Source organism: Nothobranchius furzeri, chromosome 16 (assembly GCF_043380555.1).
Source record: "Nothobranchius furzeri strain GRZ-AD chromosome 16, NfurGRZ-RIMD1, whole genome shotgun sequence".
Taxonomy (NCBI): domain Eukaryota; kingdom Metazoa; phylum Chordata; class Actinopteri; order Cyprinodontiformes; family Nothobranchiidae; genus Nothobranchius; species Nothobranchius furzeri.
Window position 1 is genome coordinate 35,015,210 of NC_091756.1, and position 21,131 is coordinate 35,036,340.

At 42.8% G+C, this 21,131-nt stretch overlaps 1 protein-coding gene across 1 annotated transcript in view; it reads left to right on the forward strand.

The window, feature by feature from the left end:
- Nucleotides 1-21,131, forward strand: part of erbb2 (erb-b2 receptor tyrosine kinase 2) — a 37,838-nt gene that overhangs the window by 12,898 nt on the left and 3,809 nt on the right. The window contains exons 2-14 of the mRNA XM_015963210.3: nucleotides 2,345-2,496; nucleotides 2,572-2,752; nucleotides 2,880-3,020; nucleotides 5,042-5,107; nucleotides 5,200-5,315; nucleotides 5,429-5,570; nucleotides 5,687-5,815; nucleotides 8,033-8,174; nucleotides 11,802-11,875; nucleotides 12,137-12,227; nucleotides 15,158-15,360; nucleotides 15,446-15,575; nucleotides 16,331-16,421. Of these exons, the coding sequence (XP_015818696.3) occupies nucleotides 2,345-2,496; nucleotides 2,572-2,752; nucleotides 2,880-3,020; nucleotides 5,042-5,107; nucleotides 5,200-5,315; nucleotides 5,429-5,570; nucleotides 5,687-5,815; nucleotides 8,033-8,174; nucleotides 11,802-11,875; nucleotides 12,137-12,227; nucleotides 15,158-15,360; nucleotides 15,446-15,575; nucleotides 16,331-16,421 (1,658 nt within the window). The remainder of the gene's footprint in view (nucleotides 1-2,344; nucleotides 2,497-2,571; nucleotides 2,753-2,879; nucleotides 3,021-5,041; nucleotides 5,108-5,199; nucleotides 5,316-5,428; nucleotides 5,571-5,686; nucleotides 5,816-8,032; nucleotides 8,175-11,801; nucleotides 11,876-12,136; nucleotides 12,228-15,157; nucleotides 15,361-15,445; nucleotides 15,576-16,330; nucleotides 16,422-21,131) is intronic.

Genomic DNA, 21,131 nt, shown 5'->3' on the forward strand with positions numbered 1-21,131 from the left:
TAGACTGACAAGCAAAAATGCTGCTTTAAGAAAAAAATTATTCTTATTTAAACAGCCCTCTTTTTTTGTAGACATGAAAAAAAAATTTACTGAATTTTTTAAGCATGTAAATTTGGGATGCACAATATATCTGCATCAATATCTGTATCGACCGATATTGGTCATTTTTTAACAAATCGGTATGATAAAATCTGGGCCGATTCCCAATACTTTTTCCATCTAGTTTCCATTTCTTTATCTGTTTCAGAGGGTGAGGGGGGTGATGTGTATTTGTTTAGTCATGTGACAGTGATTGTAATCATCTCAGAAGCGTAAATGTGTGGACATCAGCAGTGGCCATCTTGGCTAGTTTAAGCTAATCGTTAGCATTAACAACTTCACTTTACTACAGAAGCTCCTCCAGGATTGTGTTATTTATTTGTGGAGATAAAACTAGGGATGCACTGAAAACTCTTGGCCGAAACAAAAAACTGAAAATGATGTGTTTTTAGTTGGGGAAACCAAGGCCAAAAACCCGAAACACTGAAAAAAATGATTCTGTCAATAATTAGAACCATAGCGTTTATGGGTACGATGTGTACTAACCTCAGTAAAATCAAGGCATTGCAATAAATCAGTTACAAAACCATGAACAGATTTATGTAGCACGGACATAACAATGCACAATATGAAGTAAAACTGACAATAAAATATTTCACTTGACCCCACTTGTGTACGTTTAATAATAATAAATTAAAAGCGAGAAGAAACAAAACAGGGTTCCGCAGAAGGTCTGTTTCGACCACCAGTTTTGGTGATTTAGGTGTTGTGGTCAAAAACCGAAAATGCACTTTGGGGTAATTTTCGGCCGAAAATTTTTGATGGCTGAATTTTTTGTGCATCCCTAGTGTTACACCCCAGGTCGTCTAGGAAACCTGGGGCAACAAAAGAGTATATTGTCTGAACATGTCAACAAATGTTTTATTTAACAGAACAAAGCCCAAAACACAAAGAACACTGACAACAATGTGATAGGAGGCAACAAAACGTGGTAGCAACTACTTAACCTCTAATTAGCCAAAGTAAAACACAACTAAAAGATCATCCCATCAGGGACTCCTTCCCCCAGTGACGAGTCTTATGTACTAAGGAATCAAGTGCAGGGTTGTCCCTGCACAGAAAGGCAAAGTGGCTAAACAGAGATTTACGAGTGCTGAGCGTCCCCACCACAGAATTACACAAAGTTGCTACTTCAAATGTGACTAAGTGTGTCAAAGCACACCGAGGAGACAACAGATCAGAGACAACGTCTCTGGTCTGCTGCTCCCTGTAGATGTGAGCCATGAGGTTTTTATGCCTCCAGTCCTCAATCAGTGGTGATTATCATATTCAACAGCTTGGTGCTTCAGGGTGGAGCAGGGCAGAGTGGAGGGAACCAGGTACTGCAAATCAGCTCCTCAGGTAAAATACAAGGACGAGAAGTAAAAACATAAAAGCCAAGCAGCACTTAACGTAAGCCAAGCAGCAACGTAACACCTAGATAAAACATCCATGTTGCAAGTCAGTGGTAGAGTCACATTGCTGTTATCCAATCTTGGTCGAGATGTCCAAATATCAGCAAATGAGACATGTTAGAAGGCTGTGATGTCACAGACTTGGCCCTGCTGAGCCAGGGTTTGTGAGCTTTTTTGTTCCCTGAGTAGGCCAGCTGCCTGCAAGGCTTTAATTCCTACTAGAGACCACTGTAAATGCATGCTGTAAAACATTATTTTTTAACAAAAATGTATTTTTATTGACTAGTTTGGAATAACCAGTTCTTGGTAAATTAGTGAGTTTAACTTTTGTTAGATATGTGATTTTAATACTGATATGTGCACAAAATTAAGATTTAACAGTTGGTCAAATTCAATATTGTAAAACTAATTCAGCTTCAGACTTGTTATGCATCAACTAATTTTTATAATTGACATTTTAGCTTGAAACCAAAATAGAAAACATCTCATCATTCATGATAATCAGCAGCACACACCGGCCATTGACTGACCATGACCTCCACATATCACAGTTCACGCAGCGACTAATGACTTTTCAACCCCCCTCAATTACTTTTTTCCCAAAAACAAACCATTTCCGAGGACCCTTTGCTACTCTCTGTAGAACTTTCTTGTAGATATTCCCTGCAAATTAACAACAAATGAACCATTTGCGCTACGAACCGTTCTTCCCGGAGTAAGAAAATAGAATGAAAATCTGCACGTGATTGTGGATTGTGAAATTTCACTTAGGGGTGGAATATCCCTTTAAGAATATCTGCCTCACTATTGCTGGGTTTGTAAGTCGGTGTCATGTTGTGTGTGTGTTGCAGTTTGCCTGGGCACAGACATGAAATTGGCCTTGCCATCAAGCCTGGAGAACCATTATGAAACCCTGAAGCTGCTCTACACTGGCTGCCAAGTTGTCCATGGCAACCTGGAGATCACACACCTCAGTGGAAACCCTGACCTTTCCTTCTTGCAGGTACAGTCTGAGTGGAGAGCATTACAAAAACAGACCTCCATTATTCTGATGATGAACTTTTTCTGTCCTCACCAGGGGATTGTGGAGGTGCAGGGTTACGTACTCGTTGCACACGTCTCAGTGACTTTGGTGCCTCTGGACAACCTTCGGATCATCAGAGGAAGCCAGCTGTACAACTCCAGCTATGCACTGGCTGTGCTGGATAACACTCTGAACAATCGGGGTCTGAGGACCCTGCGCCTTCGCAGCCTGACAGGTCAGTTCAGAGATCAGCAGCGTTTTTGCTGAGATGCACCACAGACTAACTGAAAAGACTCGCCTGTGCTCATGTTCACTGTAAAGTATTTCAGCCTCACAGGTGTGACGTTTTGTCTTTCCTGTAGAGATCCTGTTGGGCAGGGTGTATATTTGGGGGAACCCCCAGCTGTGCTTCCCGGATCCACAAAGCATAATCTGGAATGACACGCTGGACGAGCAGAACAGCCACTCCAGGCTGCACCAGCTGCAGTCCAGAGCCCCTAATTGTGAGTAACCGATAGATGGGGACATGAATGTGCATTAAAATAAAATTGACTTGTATAAATGGGCAAAAGTTCTTAGACATTTTACCATGCTCTTGTTAATTCATTCACAGAATCATGAAAGGAGACTAAACACCAAGAATTCTTTGAGGCATGATTTAATAAATTAAAATGAGTGTTTTTCATTAATCACTGATTTTTTTTAGCAGCTAACAGAGGAAATATGTTAATGTTTTTCAAGACTCTAATGCTACTCTAAGATGAAAAAGAGAATTAAATAAAGAACTTAACCGGTGCGAAGACCCGTGATGCCTGAATTAACTTAGAAAAGGTCATAAATTGCTCAAACACTAGCTTTTATCTGGAGCCGTACGCTGCAGCATGAGTTCTATTATAGAACAATAATAAACTATATTTATAAGCTGCTGGTAATTCAAGATGAGATTCAACTGTTGGAGAGTCTTATTGTGAAGGATTAAAGGAAGTTATTTTTAGTTACTCTGTAGGACTTAAAACTTCTTCTCGACATGTCTTTGTTTCTGCTGAGCGGCACTCATGTGCCTATAGGTACCAGATGTGCTTGGCATGCCAGATCTGCTCTGGGTTATAGTTCTTTTTCGTGGGAAACATTTATGACTCTCCTAATAGGTTTGTTTCTATTGCGTGAACTTCATGGTAAATTCTTGTAGGGGAAAACTGTCCTTTCAGGAAGTTGCACAGACGTCAGGACATCGCTACTGCTTCGGCAGTGAATGATGTCACTGATCAGTGCCAAAAAGCGCCCACAATAACATTAATAACATTGAAAGCATTGATTCTGTTGGAGTATATCATAATTTAATTTATTCAGGGGGCGAGAGCAGCTGGGTAATTTAAAATGTGGCTTTCAATGACCAGAAGAAGGTCAGTTTTTTACAGTGCTCTGTGAGACAACAAATCCCTGTGAATTAAAGTTAGAATATGGAAAAATGCTGGTGAAGGTTCTCAGTCATCCAGGTCATGGTAATCCAAAAGGGTTCAAATGAAGGCAACTGGACTTTTTTGGTTTCTTGAAGACGTTTTGCTTCTCATCGGAGGAGCTCAAATGAAGGCAAGAATTGACAAAGCTCCTCGGATAAGAAGCGAAACGTCTTCAAGAAACCAAAGAAGTCCAGTTGCCTTCATTTGAACCCTTTTGGAATATGGAACATTTTAATAAAAAGCTATATTTAAAAAAAATAATTCTTCCGCGAGGCATTTAGAGGTGTGCAGAATGGATGTCCTTTAAAAGCTATATTTAAAAAGGTAAATAACCAGATTTTATTCTGTCGGGCACAACGCAGTGTTTATGTTTACATCTACCAGCCACTAGAGGGCAGCGTAGCACAAAAAAGTCTGTGTTGATTTTACTTGTTGAAATAATAATAATAATGCATTGAACTTATATAGCGCTTTTCTAGACACCCAAAGACGCTTTCACACACTCACATTCACACACTGCTAGTGATGGTAAGCTACTTGTAGCCACAGCTGCCCTGGGGAGGTCTGACAGAGGCGAGGCTGCCATTTGGCGCCGTCGGCCCCTCTGACCACCACTAACACAGGCAAGTTGGGTGAAGTGTCTTGCCCAAGGACACAACAGCAGGATACCCCTGGCGGGAGCAAGAGTCACACCCATGACCCTCCGATCATGAGGCAACCCGCTCTACCACCTGAGCTACTGCTAGTAGTTATTTTAAAACTTTTATTTGCATAAAGTTTCGTTTAGATGCAGACGCATGCACATGTGAATGCCTGCAGAGGGATTTTCTTCATAATTGGCCATCAGTTGCATCAGCTGTTCTATTTGTATAGGTGTGTTTTATAAATATTCAACTGAACAGTTGAGCTGTTAAATAATTTGTGATTTATCTCATATTCTTTGTTTCTGTATAAAACAATCGAATGGCAGGACAGTCAGAGAGGAGCTGTGTCATAGTAACAGAGTCTGAGTCTGCTTTTTCTCTGCTTATGTTCCTTCTCACATTTCCTTATTTTTCCTGCAGGTCCAAAATGTTCTCCGGTTTGTGCAAAAAGCTGCTGGGGAGAAACAGCGCAGGACTGCCAGACACGTGAGCTGAAATCTGACCATGATGCAGAATAGTTTGGATTCTTATGATGAAAACCAGAGTTTCTGAAAGTGTTTATTTCCTTTTGATTTAAGTAACTCGAATCAACTGTGTGAGTGGGTGCCAGCGATGTAAAGGCCCTTTTCCTAACGACTGCTGTCACAGGCAGTGTGCTGCTGGCTGCACCGGGCCGAAAGACTCTGACTGTCTGGTAAACGACACACACACACACATGCATGCTAACATACATACACATATGGTTTCATGCACACACACACACACTTCTTTATGCTGTCCAACACACTTCCTCCTCCATCAATTCAGGCATGTCGCCACTTCAACGACAACGGTGTGTGTAAAGAGAACTGCCCTCTGCCTGCCATCTACGACTCGCTCACCTACCAGACCAAACCCAACCCAAACAAAAAATTCAACTTTGGAGCCACCTGCGTTAAGACTTGCCCCTGTAAGCACTTGGCTAAAACAAACAAACAGAACATTTATCCGGTCAAGTTGTGTAATTCCAGCTTTCCACTGCATTAGCGCTCCGCTAACCTTTGAACTCCGTCTCCCTCTCTGCAGATAACTACCTGGCTATGGAGGTGGCCTGTACTTTAAACTGTCCCCGAGCCAACAAGGAGGTCATCATCCTGCAGCCCGACGGGACCGAGACGCAGAAATGTGAAAAGTGTGATGGGGACTGCACCAAAGGTGGGCATATTTCACTCAATGAAAGTTTTCTTCACCTGTTGCATTGATCAAGCAGCACTGTGGTCCCTAGTCACCACGTGGAATTACCTGCTGGTTATTTATAGCAAACATCCAAAGTATGCTTTTATGTTTGTGGTCCACAGCAGCAGAGATGGCAAGTGTTAAAGCAACATCCTCAAACAAAATGAACACGTTCACTACGATGAATGACTGAATGGTTGCCATGTGGCAACAACTAATACGTGAATCATAAACAGCCTCGAGCCATTTTTACTCTGGAAGCAATGACTCATGGGAGATTTAAACAAGAGGTCCCGTAACTCTGCATTCAATCAATCAATCAATCAATCAAACTTTATTTCAGACAAGGGATATGTCCATAACAAGAATAAAATAAAAAATAAATAAATAAATAAATAAATAAAAATACACATTCTAATTACAAACCGTTTAGGCAGTTGTTCCAATGTTTAAAAAGGACTGAGGAGTACCTCGTGTCACTGTAAGATAAAGATGGCAGTGCTCTAACAACAGCGTTAGCTGACAAACTCAGTCGGCGGATGAATTTGTACATGAAGAGCCTCAAAAGCGCATGAAAAGTAGGGATGTTACTCACAACAAACATATGACTTGCAGAGGTCCATCTAGGGAGCTTCATGAGGATTCTAAAAGCATCCTGATAAGCCACTTGAAGCTTCTTCATTACTACCTTACTATAGTTGCACCACAAGTGGGCTGTATAGAGAGGAGTACAAAAGGAACAAAAGAGGGACACTTTAACAGAATCTGAGCACATGCCAGTTACGTGCCACTGTGTTAGCCTGCATGCACAATTTACCGCATTGCCTCTTAATGTCCTCGTCATCACAGAGGTCACTTCTTAAAATGTGCCCCAAATATTTTACTTTGCTTACCACTTCGAGGACCTGATTTGTTAAGTTAAAAGATGGAAAATTAAGCTTCAGGTCCCCTTTAGTAGCAGCAATCACAACCACACTCTTTTTAGGGTTAAACAGGATGTCAAATTGCTCACCATACTTAGCACATGCCCTGAGCAGCTGCTGCAGGCCTGCGCTATAGGGAGACATGAGAACTAGGTCATCTGCATATATTAAATGATTTACAAGTCGGTCACCCACCAAGCATCCAGTCTTACTATCATTCAAAGGACTGGTACCGGTGTGTTGATCTTGTGGTCTCGAGCCTTACAGGAAGAATTAAAACTTTAAATGATTCAGTATGTTTTTTTATACATACACTAGTTTACAAGGTAATAGCTGAACAAACTGCATTTACTGATTGAAAATGCACAGACGGAGCGTGGATGAAAACAAACGATCAGAAAGAAAGGTCAAACGTTTATGTACAAACTGGAACATTTTCTCAAAGAACTTTTTTTTTTTTTACTCCTACTTATGTAAATATTTGTGTCACTACGTTTTACAAACCGCCCACCTCTGGTCAAAAGTTTTTTTCATCCACCTTTGGATGGACATGCTGTTTGGTTGAGATGTTCAGCTGCGATCCTTTGTTTACACCGGGTTACTCCACATCTGTAAGCGCTGTATCGGCTCATCATTCTCGGACCTAGAAACTTTCCCACCGGTAAAAAGGATGAAACAAATCCACTCTTCTAAGTAAATACTGCCACTACTTTGCTTTAACTGTCCTTAGCTTGGCCCATTCCCTTTCCAGGTGTGTCCTATTGCTTTGGAAAAGGGATGTCTCCTCCGACATCAGATCCGATTAGCACCTTCCCCAACAGCGGTGCTTTGTTCTTTACCGTTGGAACATCTTTAGGAGACGAAACTACAACTTAGAGACAAGTGAAGAAACTCAGATCCATAGTCACTCATGTAAAACGCAGTCTTGTTTGTCTAGGGATACTTCCCAGAGTGCTTTGCAACATTACTTCACAATCTATTTTTAGCTACTGTATTACTTATGCCAGTCTAAGTGTGTATTTATTATTAAAATGTGCACTTAATTATGTGTGTGATTAGCCTCTTTCCAACTGATCTGTGATGTAAAATAAAGAATGGGACGGTGGTGTTCCAAGTCCTCTGGTTAGTCTGCTGTTTGGAGTTGTATTTGTAATTCTCCATCCTCCCTACAATTAATGTGAAAGCATGAATTGTTGCTCCAGCTGTGGTTGTGCTCTCATAGAAGTTTAGTTTTGGGTTGAGTTTAAGTCTCTGATATGTCTGTCTTTTCTAGAGTGTTACGGTTTGGGAATGGGTAACTTCGGTGTTGTGGACAATCACAGCGTTACCATGGTAACATCAGCCAACGTGGAGCAGTTCACCAAGTGCTCGCAGATTTTTGGAAGCCTCGCCTTCCGTGCTCAGAGCTTTGAAAGGTAAGACAACATCAAAACCAAGGGTGCTAGATCCTCCTCTGACCTGACCCTGTGGAGCAGCTTGCTCCTGGATGTAAAGCCAGCTGATACGCGCATTTGTATTCTCAGACATCTCAGAAATAATTAGGTGGCTGCAGGCTTATCCTACATACTTACTGTCATTGTTTACATTTTTACCTGTGATTTTTCTTTATTGCTTTATTATTGCTTTATGATTTTAAGCTATGTATTCTGTTTCAGTTGCCTCTGGTTTTAATATTTTCTAATGCTTTTAAGTTCCTTCTATTTGTTTTTATTACCATTACTGTTGTGTAGTACTTTGGGGTGACGGTGCTGCCGTTTAAATGTGCTGCATGAATAAAGGTTGACTTAACTTGAAAAAATGTTAATAATAGATTTTGTTATGAAATTCATAAACAGACCTGGGCTGATGTTTCATATTAAAGACGTTTTAGTGAGCCGACACGTTTCTTTAACTAAATATGTTTTATAATGAGTAAAAATGCCCCAATGAGCTGGTCACCATATTACCAATCACACGTAGTATTTTAAATATTTGACTTGGATGCAACATTTGCAGAATTTGTTGAGAGCAAAAACCTTCAAACTTGATGGATGGATTAATTAGAACTGTTCTTCACAAAATCTTTGTATAAACACAGAACAAACCACTGATGAAAAAAATTATAAGTTTATTCATATTGTGCATCAAGTGTTTGTGCTATCTGCAGAGCTTTATGAAAAAAAGGTTAGTTGTCTTTTTAGAACTCAAACAGCTGTTTTTGTGTTGTGAAAAGAACAAGTGAAGCGGCCTGCTTCATCTTGCTGGAGTTGTTCCGGGTGAGAGGCGAAGGGCTGGGGTTGGCTTTTTGTTAGCCCAAGACTCTCTGCCTGTGTGTTGGGGTTTACCCCGGGGGACGAGAGCGTAGCTTCCCTGCACCTTCGGGTCGGGGAACAGGTCCTGACTGTTGTTTGTGCTTATGGGCTAAATATAAGTTCAGAGTACCCACCCTTTTTGGAGTCCCTGGGACGAGTTCTAGATAGTGCTCCATCAGGGGACTCAATTGTCCTGCTGGGGGACTTCAGTGCTCACGTGGGCAATGACAGTATGACCTGGAGGGGTGTGATTGGGAGGAACGGCCCGCCTGATCTGAACTCGAGTGGTGTTTCGTTATTGGACTTCTGTGCAAGCCGCAGTTTGGCCATAACGAACACCATGTTCCAACATAAGGATGCCCATCGGTACACTTGGTACCAGGGCAGCCTAGGTCACAGGTCGATGATAGACTTTGTAGTCGTATCATCTGACCTGCGGCCGTATGTTTTGGACACCCGAGTGAAGAGAGGAGTGGAGCTGTCTACTGGTGAGTTGGATCAGATGGCAGGGGAAGATGCCGTGTAAACCTGGCAGACCCAAATGCATAGTGAGGGTCTGCTGGGAACGCCTGGCAGAAGAACCTGTCAAGACGGTCTTCAACTCCCACCTCTGGCAGAGCTTTGACCGCGTCCCAAGAGCAGTGGGGGACATTGACTCCGAGTGGGCCTTGTTCCACTCTGCGATTGTGGAGGCGGCTGTTGCTAGCTGTGGTCGCAAGGTGGCAGGTGCCAGTCGTGGTGCTAACCCCCGTACCCGCTGGTGGACATCAGAGGTCCGGGAAGCCATCAGGCTGAAGATGGAGGGCTACATGGCGTGGCTGGTCTGTGGGTCTCCGGAGGCAGCAGACAGGTACCAGATAGCCAAGCGGGGTGCAGCAGTGGCAGTTGCCGAGGCAAAATCTCGGGTATGGGAGGAGTTTGGTGAGGCCATGGAGAAAGACTATCGATCGGCTCAAAAGAGGTTCTGGCAAACTGTCCGGCGCCTCAGGAGATGGAGGCAGCAACTCGCTCACACTGTTTACAGTGGTGATAGGGAGCTGCTGACGTCAACTGGGGCTATAGTTGGACGGTGGAAGGAATACTTTGAGGAGCTCCTCATTCCCACCTACGCACATTCTGAGGAGGAACCAGAGCCGGGAGACCTGGGGAGGGACTGTCTAATCTTGGGGGCAGAAGTTGCTGAGGGAGTCAAACAACTACACAGCGACGGAGCCCCGGGGGCGGATGAGATTCGTCCTGGGTATCTCAAGGCTATGGATGTTGTAGGGCTGTCGTGGTTGACACATCTCTGAAACATTGCGTGGTCATCGGGGGCAGTACCTGTGGAGTGGCAGACCGGGGTGGTGGTCCCCATCTTTAAGAAGGGTGACCTAAGGGTGTGTTCCAACTATAGGGGGATCACACTCCTCAGCTCAGCCTCACTGGAAAGGTCTACTCCAAGTTACTGGAGAGGATAGCTGAATCTCAGATTGAGGAGGAGCAATGTGGTTTTCGTCCTGGCCGTGGAACTGTGGACCAGCTCTATACCCTTGCAAGGGTGATGGAGGGAGCATGGGAGTTTGCCCAACCAATCCACATGTGCTTTGTGGATTTGGAGAAGGCTTATGACCGTGTCCCCAGGGGCACCCTGTGGGGGATGCTGCAGGAGTATGGGGTGGGCGGCTTTCTGTTAAGGGCCATTCAGTCCCTTTACCAGAGGAGCGTGAGTTTGGTCCGCATAGACGGTAGTAAGTCGGACCTGTTCCCAGTGAGGGTTGGACTCTGCCAGGGCTGCCCTTTGTCACCGGTTCTGTTCATTACCTTTATGGACAGAATTTCTAGGCGCAGCCGTGGTGTGGAGTGTGTCGAGTTTGGTGGCAGGAGAATCTCGTCTCTGCTTTTTGTGGATGATGTTGTCCTCCTGGCTTCATCCAGCTCTGACCTTCAGCTCTTGCTGGGTAGGTTTGCGGCCGAGTGTGAAGCAGCTGGGATGAGGATCAGCACCTCCAAATCTGAGACCATGGATCTCAACCGGAAAAGGGTGGCTTGCCAACTCCGGGTCGGGGGAGAGGTCCTACCTCAAGTGGAGGAGTTTAAGTATCTCGGGGTCTTGTTCACGAGTGAGGGTAGGAGGGATCAGGAGATCGACAGGCGGATTGGTTCAATATCTGCAGTGATGCAGACGCTGAGCCGATCTGTCGTGGTGAAGAGGGAGCTGAGCCAGAAAGCCAGGCTCTCAATTTACTGGTCGATCTACGTCCCAATCCTCACCTATGGTCATGAGCTTTGGGTAATGACCGAAAGAACGAGATCGCGGATACAAGCGGCCGAAATGAGTTTCCTCCGTAGGGTGGCCGGGCTCAGCCTTAGAGATTGGGTGAGGAGCTCGGACATTCGGGAGGGACTCGGAGTAGAACCGCTGCTCCTCCGGATCGAAAAGAGCCAGTTGAGGTGGTTTGGGCATCTGGTCAGAATGCCTCCTGGACGCCTCCCCGGGGAGGTGTTTCGGGCATGTCCTGCCAGCAGGAGGCCCCCGGGTCGACCCAGGACACGTTGGAGAGGTTACATCTCCAATCTGGTCCGGGAACGCCTTGGGGTCCTGCCGGAGGAGCTGGTGGAGAAGGCCGGGGAGAGGACGGTCTGGAGCTCCCTAGTTGGGATGCTGCCCCCGCGACCCGGACCCGGATAAGCGGAGGAAGACGACGACGACAAGACGACGACGATTTTGTATTTAGAAAATAAATTCATTTTTTCCTCTATTTTCCTTTTCAGAGATCCTGTGACCAACACTTCTGGCCTGACTCTGGAGCAGATGAGCGCCTTCAAGAAACTGAAAGAGATAACAGGTATCAAACTTACTCCCAGGTTGTGTGAGATCGAGATACAGCGTTTGATTGTGCAAAACAGGATGTTCCACATGTGAGCAAATTGGCTAGAACATCTCAAAGCTTTATATGAAAGGCCTCTGATTGGCTAAGAGCAACACGGCTGTGTTTGCTCTGCAACGTTGATGTTTTATCTCCACAAATAACACAAGCCTGATCCTTGGTCTTTAAATAAGTTTTGCCTAGGTATTTCTGTCTGAGATTTGTGTGTTTTGGCTGCAGGTTACTTGTACATCGATGCCTGGCCAGAGGAGTGGGCCAACCTCTCCGTGTTTGAGAATCTAGAGGTGATCAGAGGCAGGATGCTCCACATGTAAGTCTGTTAAGCTGCTGGTTTAATGGCATCTCTGCACATTAATTCTCCTTCAAACACAACCACTACACTGTTTTGTGATGTTTTTTGTCTATTATATATATATATATATATATATTTTACATTTTCATAAAACATAAATTCTTTATCACATTTAGCACAAAATGACATATTGAATACTTTCTCCAGAATAGAGAAAATAGTAAAAATGTTTATTTAAAAAAACTCTAAAACCACTTTCCAAATATGGGATTCTTCTCTTTCTGTGTTTTGCGTCATTGCATGCCTGAGTGTTGATGTCCGTCCACTCACACTGGGTCTTTGTTTGCACTCTCTTTTTCCCTGCCTGTTGCACTAGTCTGCTCACTTTAACAGCAATAAATGCTAATTATTAGCCAGCCTGTTGCTCTGACGTGCAGCACGTTCCAGCCAGAGTCTCTGACCTGAACTTTAGTTCTGCAGCCAAGAGCTGTGCCAGTTTGTTTTAAAATGACTGGTTCAGATAGCGTTTATGGTTCTTTACCAAGTGTCTTGTTTTACTTTGACCCTTGTGACACAGGGATGACCAATCCTGGTCCTGGAGGGCCGCTGTCCAGCTTGTTGTAGTTGTTTCTTTGCTTAAACACACCTGATTTTATTCAGCAGGTGATTAAAGGTGTGGCGGAGAATGTTTCTGAATTTCAGGAAAGAACCGCCCTCTCCACGTTTAGAAAAAATGCGCATGAGAGAGAACGCCCAGTTATCCTCGTGCATGCTGTGTTTACAAGTAGCTGCCGGCCTTGCAGCCCACACTCACTCAAGAAAAGAAAATGTGGGTTTTTTTTCAACAATGTCAGATTTATATTTATTTGTGTGCATTTCCTTTTTTATTCCAATGGTTTGCATTTTATTTTACTTATTTCTTCTTCCACCCGTATTGAACTACTGCTGTCTGTCTACTTCTGCACCTTATTCCCTTTTCTGATTAGTTTATGCTTCCATAGCATATGATTTCCCCCGCAGGACCAATAAAGTATTTTCATTGGGATTAACTTCTCTGCCAATAACCACTAGGTTTATTCTCCGATCAGAATTAAACAATTCTCTGCTGAAACGACTTCTCCAAATAGCAGGCTGAACTTTAGCTCACCTGTCGAGCAGAAAACCATCAACAGTCGCCTGTGGGGAGCCCAACCATCTTCTAAAGAACCTGATGAGAACAGCGAGGAATGATGGTGTAATGCGCATGCGCAGAGGAAGTGACAACTAACCCAGGAACGAGCACATACGACGACGGCCTTGCGTGAAAGCTTCACCAGAATGATTGACAGTTATAGGGACCAATGGTTCCAATGATCCACCCGGAAAAACAAGATCTTCCGCTATACCTTTAACAGGCTTCTGTAGGTAACTCAACCATTGAATAAATTGTGTTGGAGCAGAAAAACAACTAAAACCCTGTACATATGCAGCCTGGTCTCCCACCAAACGAAGATGTTTTTCTACTTTGGCCTGTCATTCCCACCAAAGTGACTGCAGACGGCGCCGAAATCAATTCTTTCAAAAACTGACCAAAGTGCAGGTTAGGGATGCACCGAAAATTTCCACCGAAAATGACCCAAAAGTGCTTTTTCGGTTTTAGGCTGAAACAACTCGGACAAAACAGGCTGTCAGGTGAACCCCGTTTTTGTTTCATATCGCTCCGCCCTCATGTAGCAACTTGATCTTTATAACAACGGTACATTTGTACTGATTTGAAAAGTGAAGTTGTTCCCCTTTTAGTAATGCTGTTTCATTACAATCGCTGGAAGATTCCACCGCAGTTGCCTGGCTTTATGTTTTTTTTTTACTTTTTACATTCCCGCTATGCCTGTCACTGTTAGCAGTGTTTTTACCATCCTTTCAACACTCTCATTGATCATGTGTGTGAAGCGTGTTTGTTCTCATGAAGCACTCAGACTTTCTGTTGCTGCGTGTGGCCACAGCGTCATATTCTGCCTCACTAGACGAGTGAATATCTTCATCAGAGGGTGAATATTACTCTTCAGAATCTGAGTCGGCCATTACCAGACAAATAGCTTTGTTAGCAATTAACAGACCTGCCAGCATTGTCCGTTTTTCTTATCCGCCCTCTGTTTGCTTTGCTCTCCTCCTCCGTCGGGAAGCTACCTACTGGGGGAATTTTTTTAACTCGAAACATTTCAATAGAAACTCCCTAAAGTGTTGCTCAGATTGAAGTTCGACATCAATTTGCATATATAAAGTAAATTTTAATACTGAAATCCAAATATGAATGTGGCTTTAAACTGAATATCTTGATAAAATTCATAGTGCCTCAAAATGTGAGTATATTACCAAAATAAAAGCAGATAAAAGCAAAGTGATCCCCTATTAAGAGTCTCAGAGTCTGCATTTTGGTAAGATTATTGTTACTGGTCAGTGTTCTTGTTCTCCCTGCTGATTGATAAGTGACCCATAGTTAAATGAACTCGAGGCCATACCATAAAAAGGACCCTGAGACGTTAGATAGGGGTTCTCATCACTCTGCTTTCATTGTGATAGACTACGTCAGTTTTCCAGCAGATTGAGTTAGCATTAAGTCTTAATGTAGTTAGCTGAATATTTAGATTTTTATTTAGTTTTCATCATTTAGAAATATTTTTATATTTAAATTTGACTGTAAATATTTAAATGTAGCTTCGTGTATATTTTAGATTTAAGTGTAAACATTTATTTTTACCATTGTTTCAATCTAAATGTCTTAGATTTAGAATGTAAAACCTTAAACGGCTCTCCATACATTCATGCTTTTTTTCCTTGTGCAGTTTATTTTTAATTATTGATCATTTAAAACTCCACCAGTCTCCAGGTGTTTTCATGTTTGTAAAACACAAAACAATGAACTATTCAGGAATATACTTGTTTACACACAGTTTCTTGTTTCTGTTCAGGGGGGTGTTTTCTCTCGCCATCCAGAACCTACACATCCAGTCTCTTGGGCTGCGTTCACTGCGCAGCGTCAGTGGAGGTTTGGTTTTGATATACAACAACTCACAGTTGTGCTACACCAACTCTCTGCCCTGGGAGAGTCTAATCCATCCCACCCAGGGGCCCCATCGCATTGTCAGCCACAACCAGGACCCTCAAGTCTGCGGTAGGTGATGAATGCAGATGTTTGGAAGGTCCTGTTTTAGCAGTTGTGTCATCGTGGTTTCTCAATTTTGTTTGTGTTTTCACAGAGAGTGAGGGGTATATTTGTCACTCTCTGTGTAAGGGGGGCTGCTGGGGTCCTGGCCCAGGCCAGTGTGTGTCCTGTAAGACGTTCCAGCGTGGCACCGAGTGTGTGGAGCAGTGTAACCTCCATGAGGGGTAAGAGGGCCTCAGTAGTGGTGAATTATACTGTGTGTGATGACCCCACAACATGAAAGCTACAATAAATAAGAAATTTACATTGAAATAATCAGTTTAAGGTCTCAATCGTCATCATCATACTGAAACCGATTTCCTTCTATACTGGCTGGAGGGTTGTCACTTTTTCTCTATCTGCGAGAATGCGGGATTTACGAGTACTTTACCGCTGCAGCGCCTGCTTCGTAATTCCACATCAGCTAGCAAAAAGCAGCAGTGTTGTGGACAATAAGTTAGCCAGTAGCAGGAGCGACCTAGAAGTTATTTTTTGTACCCCTAAGAAGCCACGACAACCTTTTGTTTTACTCGAATATCAGGTGAAGCAGGCTAGAGGCTAACATTCAGCTAACATAACTAATGGTGAATCAGCAACAAATAGCTCTAAAAATATCTCAAGCTACTTTTTCAGTTAACAATAACTCAATATTACAGTGAAATGTATTTATCTAATTATCTTACTGTGTGACTCGTCTTTGCTGGTTATCTAGAATCTTCTGCCGCTGAGCCGCAGCCATCAAACTCAGAGTGAAAGAGTCAGTTTTGTTTTGAAAATGGACTGCAGTACCCAAATTTGACCATGGGATGTCATTCTTACTTAATTCTTACATCTGTTACATTTAAAAAATAAAAGATTCAACTCAAGAAAGATGCTTCACTCACATGTCTGACAGATGTTGTCTGATGTGACAATAACACATGTAGTGCTTGTGTTGTAGGTCGAGGCGTGAATACGTAGATGGATTTTTGTGCACAGCCTGTCATGCAGAGTGTCAGCCCTTCAACGGTTCTGTCTCCTGCCATGGCAAGGTAAGGATCTGAGCATTTTATGCAAAAATGTGATGAGGAAACCTCTCAGATACTTCCTCAGATGTCCAGATTTTACTTTATGAAAATCACTTTTACACATTTTATCTTAACTTTAAACAAAACTGTGGGATGAGAGAAAGTATTTTCATCTCCAAGGTGTATACTGGAATCAGCTTTCCTCTTTCTCAACCCCAGACTAGTCCCAGCTGTGTATGTAATCTGGAGCAGGTTTGATGTGATTAAGCTTCAGCCAAGCTCAGCTGAGACATGTCGCTCACTCAGCATTACATATTTGGTTTTGTTACTTTTATTTCTGTACGTCTCTGGAAACATTTAGGGTTTGGGCCCAACTAATGTAGTTATGGATTTATACATTGCAGATAATTCTTGACTGTTAAGGTCCCATTGTGCTCTTCTCTTGTATAAAGATCAGCATAAAACAAGTGTAAGTTACATGCATTTGTTCTCCTTTCATCAACATAAACTCCTCGGCAACACAATGCTGTTTAAAAAAATTAAACCTCTGTGTAAGTTCATTAATTGTACGCTGTGTGAAAAGAGGCAGTGCAGAGCTGTCCCACAATACAGAGGTTCAAGGAGTGTTCAGCATCCCTCATTTCCATGACAAAAGGACTTGGTGCATGTTCTGAAGCAGGAAGCAGAGCTCTGTTTGATGCATTGAGGTGGCTACCCAGTTGTCAAGGCAACAACGACTTTAATAATCATCCTCTGCTTTAAACTACAATGTAGGTCAATCTTATCCTGGGTTTCTTTAGGAGATCTGTCTTAAATAACCAAAGCTTGAAGATTGCACACTTACAGCGGGGCAAAAAGTGTTTAGTCAGCCACCAATTGTGCAAGTTCTCCACTAGAAAAGATGAGAGGCCTGTAATTTTCATCATAGGTATACATCAACTATGAGAGACAAAATGAGAAAGAAAAAAAAATCCAGAAATCCATTTTCTGATTTTTAAAGAATTAATTTGCAAATTATGGTGGAAAATCAGTATTTGGTTTCCTACAAACTAACAATATTTCTGGCTCTCAGACCGGTAACTTCCTCTGTAAGAGGCTCCTCTGTCCTCCACTCGTTATCTGTAATGGCACCTGTCTGAACTCGTTATCAGTATAAAAAGACACCTGTCCACAACCCCAAACATTCACACACCAAACTCTACTATGGCCAAGACCAAAGACCTGTCAAAGGACACTAGAAACAAAATTATAGACCTGCACCAGGCTGGGAAGACTGAATCTGTAATGGGTTAGCAGCTTGGTGTGAAGAAATCAGTGGTGGGAGCAATTATTAGTAAGTGAAAGACGTATAAGACCACTGATAATCTTCCTCGATCAGGGGCTCCACGCAAGATCTCACCCCATTGGGTCTAAATGATCACAAGAACAGTGAGCAAAAATCCCAGAACTACACGGGGGACCTTGTGAATGACCTGCAGATAGCTGGGACCACATTTACAAAGTCTACCATCAGCTACACCACCAGGGACTCAAATCCTGCAGTATCAGACGTGCCCCCCTGCTTGAGCCAGTACATGTGCAGGTTTATTTGCTAGAGAGCCTTTGGATGATCCTGAAGAGGATTGGGGGAATGTCACATAGTCAGATGAAACCAAAATCGAATTTTTGGTAAAATCTCTACTTGTCATGTTTGAAGGAGAAAGAATGCTGTGTTGCATCCAAAGAACACCTACTGTAAAGCATGGGGGTGGAAACATCATGCTTGGGGCTGTTTTTCTGCAACTTGTTTGTTTCTCCTCTACTTTGACAGCCAGTGTCTTGATTGTGCTGTCGTTGAAGTTTTTCTTTTTTTCCCATGAAGACTGTAGGGAATTCCCTTATCAGCCAAGGACGTAGTGTGACCAAATTTGTTTAATTGAGGGTGTTTCTGTATGTAAATCATGGTGAACTGACATGAACACCTGGGTTAATTTATCTGATCAGACGATTGCAGAGGAACATGCATGCAAGTGGCCACCACCTATTTCAGAAATCAGGATTTTGAGTGTACGAACATTCTAAATTTTAATCATAGGAAAGAATTTAGGAACATTTCTATGACTGTTTGATGAATGAGACCCCAGGAGTGGCCTAGCCAGTCTCCAGTTCTCAACCCCATAAAAAATCTTTGGAGGAAGTTTAAAGTTGCCCAAAACATCTCTGCTCTAGAGGAGATCTGCATGGAGGAATGGGCCAAAATACCCGCAACAGTGTGAAAATCTTGTGAAGACTAACAGAAAATGTTTGACTGCTGTCATTGCCAGTGTGTGATTTGTGAAAAAAGCAGGGGCAGGATCACTCTTTAGTAATAAAAACTACAACAGGCTTGTTTGCCGGTTGCACGCACAACACAATATGGCCTGCTGTCAATTCGCGACATAGACTTTTAAGAGCTTTTACAGACAAAATCCCAGATATATAAACACTTTACAGTCCAAAGACAGGAGTTGGTTGAAGCAAGGACTGGGCGACATGGCCTAAAATCAATACCACGATATATTGAGGATTTCACCTCGATAACGATAAATGGACGATAACTACAGGTATGCGCAGAAACAAAAGTTGTCCACTAGATGGGGCGTGTATTAGTTGAGTCACATTTTTACATGACTCAATGTGATACAGCTTCCTAAAGGTCATGAACATTGCCAACCTACACACATCTTTTCATTTTTTTAATTATCAAATTTATTGACATGGGAAAAATTATCTCATTTAAAGTCAGAAATTTCGATAATGATAAATTTTCGATCTATTGCCCAGCCCTAGTGGAAGCCTGGAGCACACAGTAAACAGATACGCCACGTCACGCCCGCCCTGTCATTTTAAAGAAAAGCCATTATCGTTACTGAGAGTGACTACACGGGGAGCACAACGCCATAAATGGCGTACTTACCCATTTTTTATTAATTAGAGTCTCGCATAACACGACGGCAAGTCTGACCGCGAATAAACAAGAGTCACTTTCTGCATCCTGTTCTCAAGTCCTGCATGATGTTGTGACTATTGCGTGATTTTTTCCAAGAAGCGTTCAGCGGCGTAGCGAGTCCTGTGTGACCATTTGACTTCCCAAAACTGCGGCGCTTCTGTGGCGCAGCGCATCTATTGTGTCCCAGGCTTAAGGGAGAAGTTTAAAATCTGCCCTGAAGACAATATTAAAGTTATAAAAGCTAAATAAGCTCTGGAATGATGGAAAACGTTGGTCCGATTCGCCGGTGTGTTCTTCACAAATCTGCTGGGAAGACATTTATTCTTACTTAACAGAAAGCCCTGGACCCTTCACATATGAAAATGAAAGACTTTCAAATGTTTGGAGGCCTACAGTTGTTTTGTTTCAAGGAACGTTGGACCCATCTTTTCTGAAAACCGAAAGCCGTGGTAGTGCGAAAGCAGCAGTTGGCCCTGACGAGCAGAGCCACAGTGTTGTTTACGTCACCTGTGGGTGATGGCCAAAGACAACGGATAAATCATCAGTGCAACTGCAAAGTCGAGATAGTCTTCATTAATCAGTGTCCTTGTGAATCTATTTATTTACAATTATAACTGTCGCAGGTTGAGACACCTGAATCAATACAATGTGACCGTGGGTTTAAAACACATGAATATGACTTGAATATGATTTTAAAGACATCTTCGCTAATTAACAAATGCTTAGTAACAAGGACTTACCATGAAGTAAACGAGCCTCACAAACTGTTTGTTGCTGCAGGAATCCTCTTGCAGGAGTCCAGGCTTTTTTTTTTTTTTTGAGGGTTTGGGTCGCCCACAATCGTCTCTTCCATATTTTGCGGTCGTTCACGGAGGAAATTCCAATAAAACTTTTTATCAAGCCTCCCACGGGCCACGAAGTCAAGTACACAGCAAGAATGATCCATTTGCTTCAATTATCCTCCAAACAAGCAAAACAGTTGAATTATAGGCAAAATAAGTTGTTTCTTGCTATTTGTGAAATAATTTTCAGCCATGCAGCTGAAATAATGTTGGTTTTTATTAACTTGTGGTTCTAATCAGACATTTTATAAGGTTGCTTTGGTTGCAATATAAAAACAGGCAGTTTATTCAGTCTTTTAAAATCGGCTCCAGGGAATCTTTAATAACTCAGAGTTTTTATTTCTGATCCAAAAAGCAGTTAGTAAAGCAAACTTTGAGCTGGTCAGCTTCTGTTTCAGGAGCCATGTTGATTGGAAACTTCCACGATTTTCACTCCAGATGGTTTGTTTCTTATTTTTCAGGGCCTGCACCTAACCTGCTCCATAGCAGGTTTTTAAGTCTGCATTGAATTTGCGTTTAGATTTTAATCCAGTAGGGATCAAATGTTTTTGATCATTTTTTGTTTGTTTGGACTTAAGCTGTGCAGGCAGCTGCTTCACCCTTTTCCTTTTTTCCCCACTAATCCTTAAAGCAACATTCCCGAGATTCCCCCTTTCAGGTGTTCTGTATGTTCTCTGCAAAAGTGATGACCTGAGTGCTGCTCAGCATTAGCCAATGGCATTAGACATCTGCTTATATACAGATGTCTATCACAAAGCATGCACTGGCGTTTGAGGAAGTACCGAGAGGCAATGCTTCCAGTCGTATTCGCAGAAATAGTGGGAGGGGACTTGAGGTGCAATAAAATTTTCTGCCTCTAGATGGAGTTTTTTGCTTTAAAGAGACGGGAGCTGAGCCTGAACGCCACAGACAGATGGCAACAAG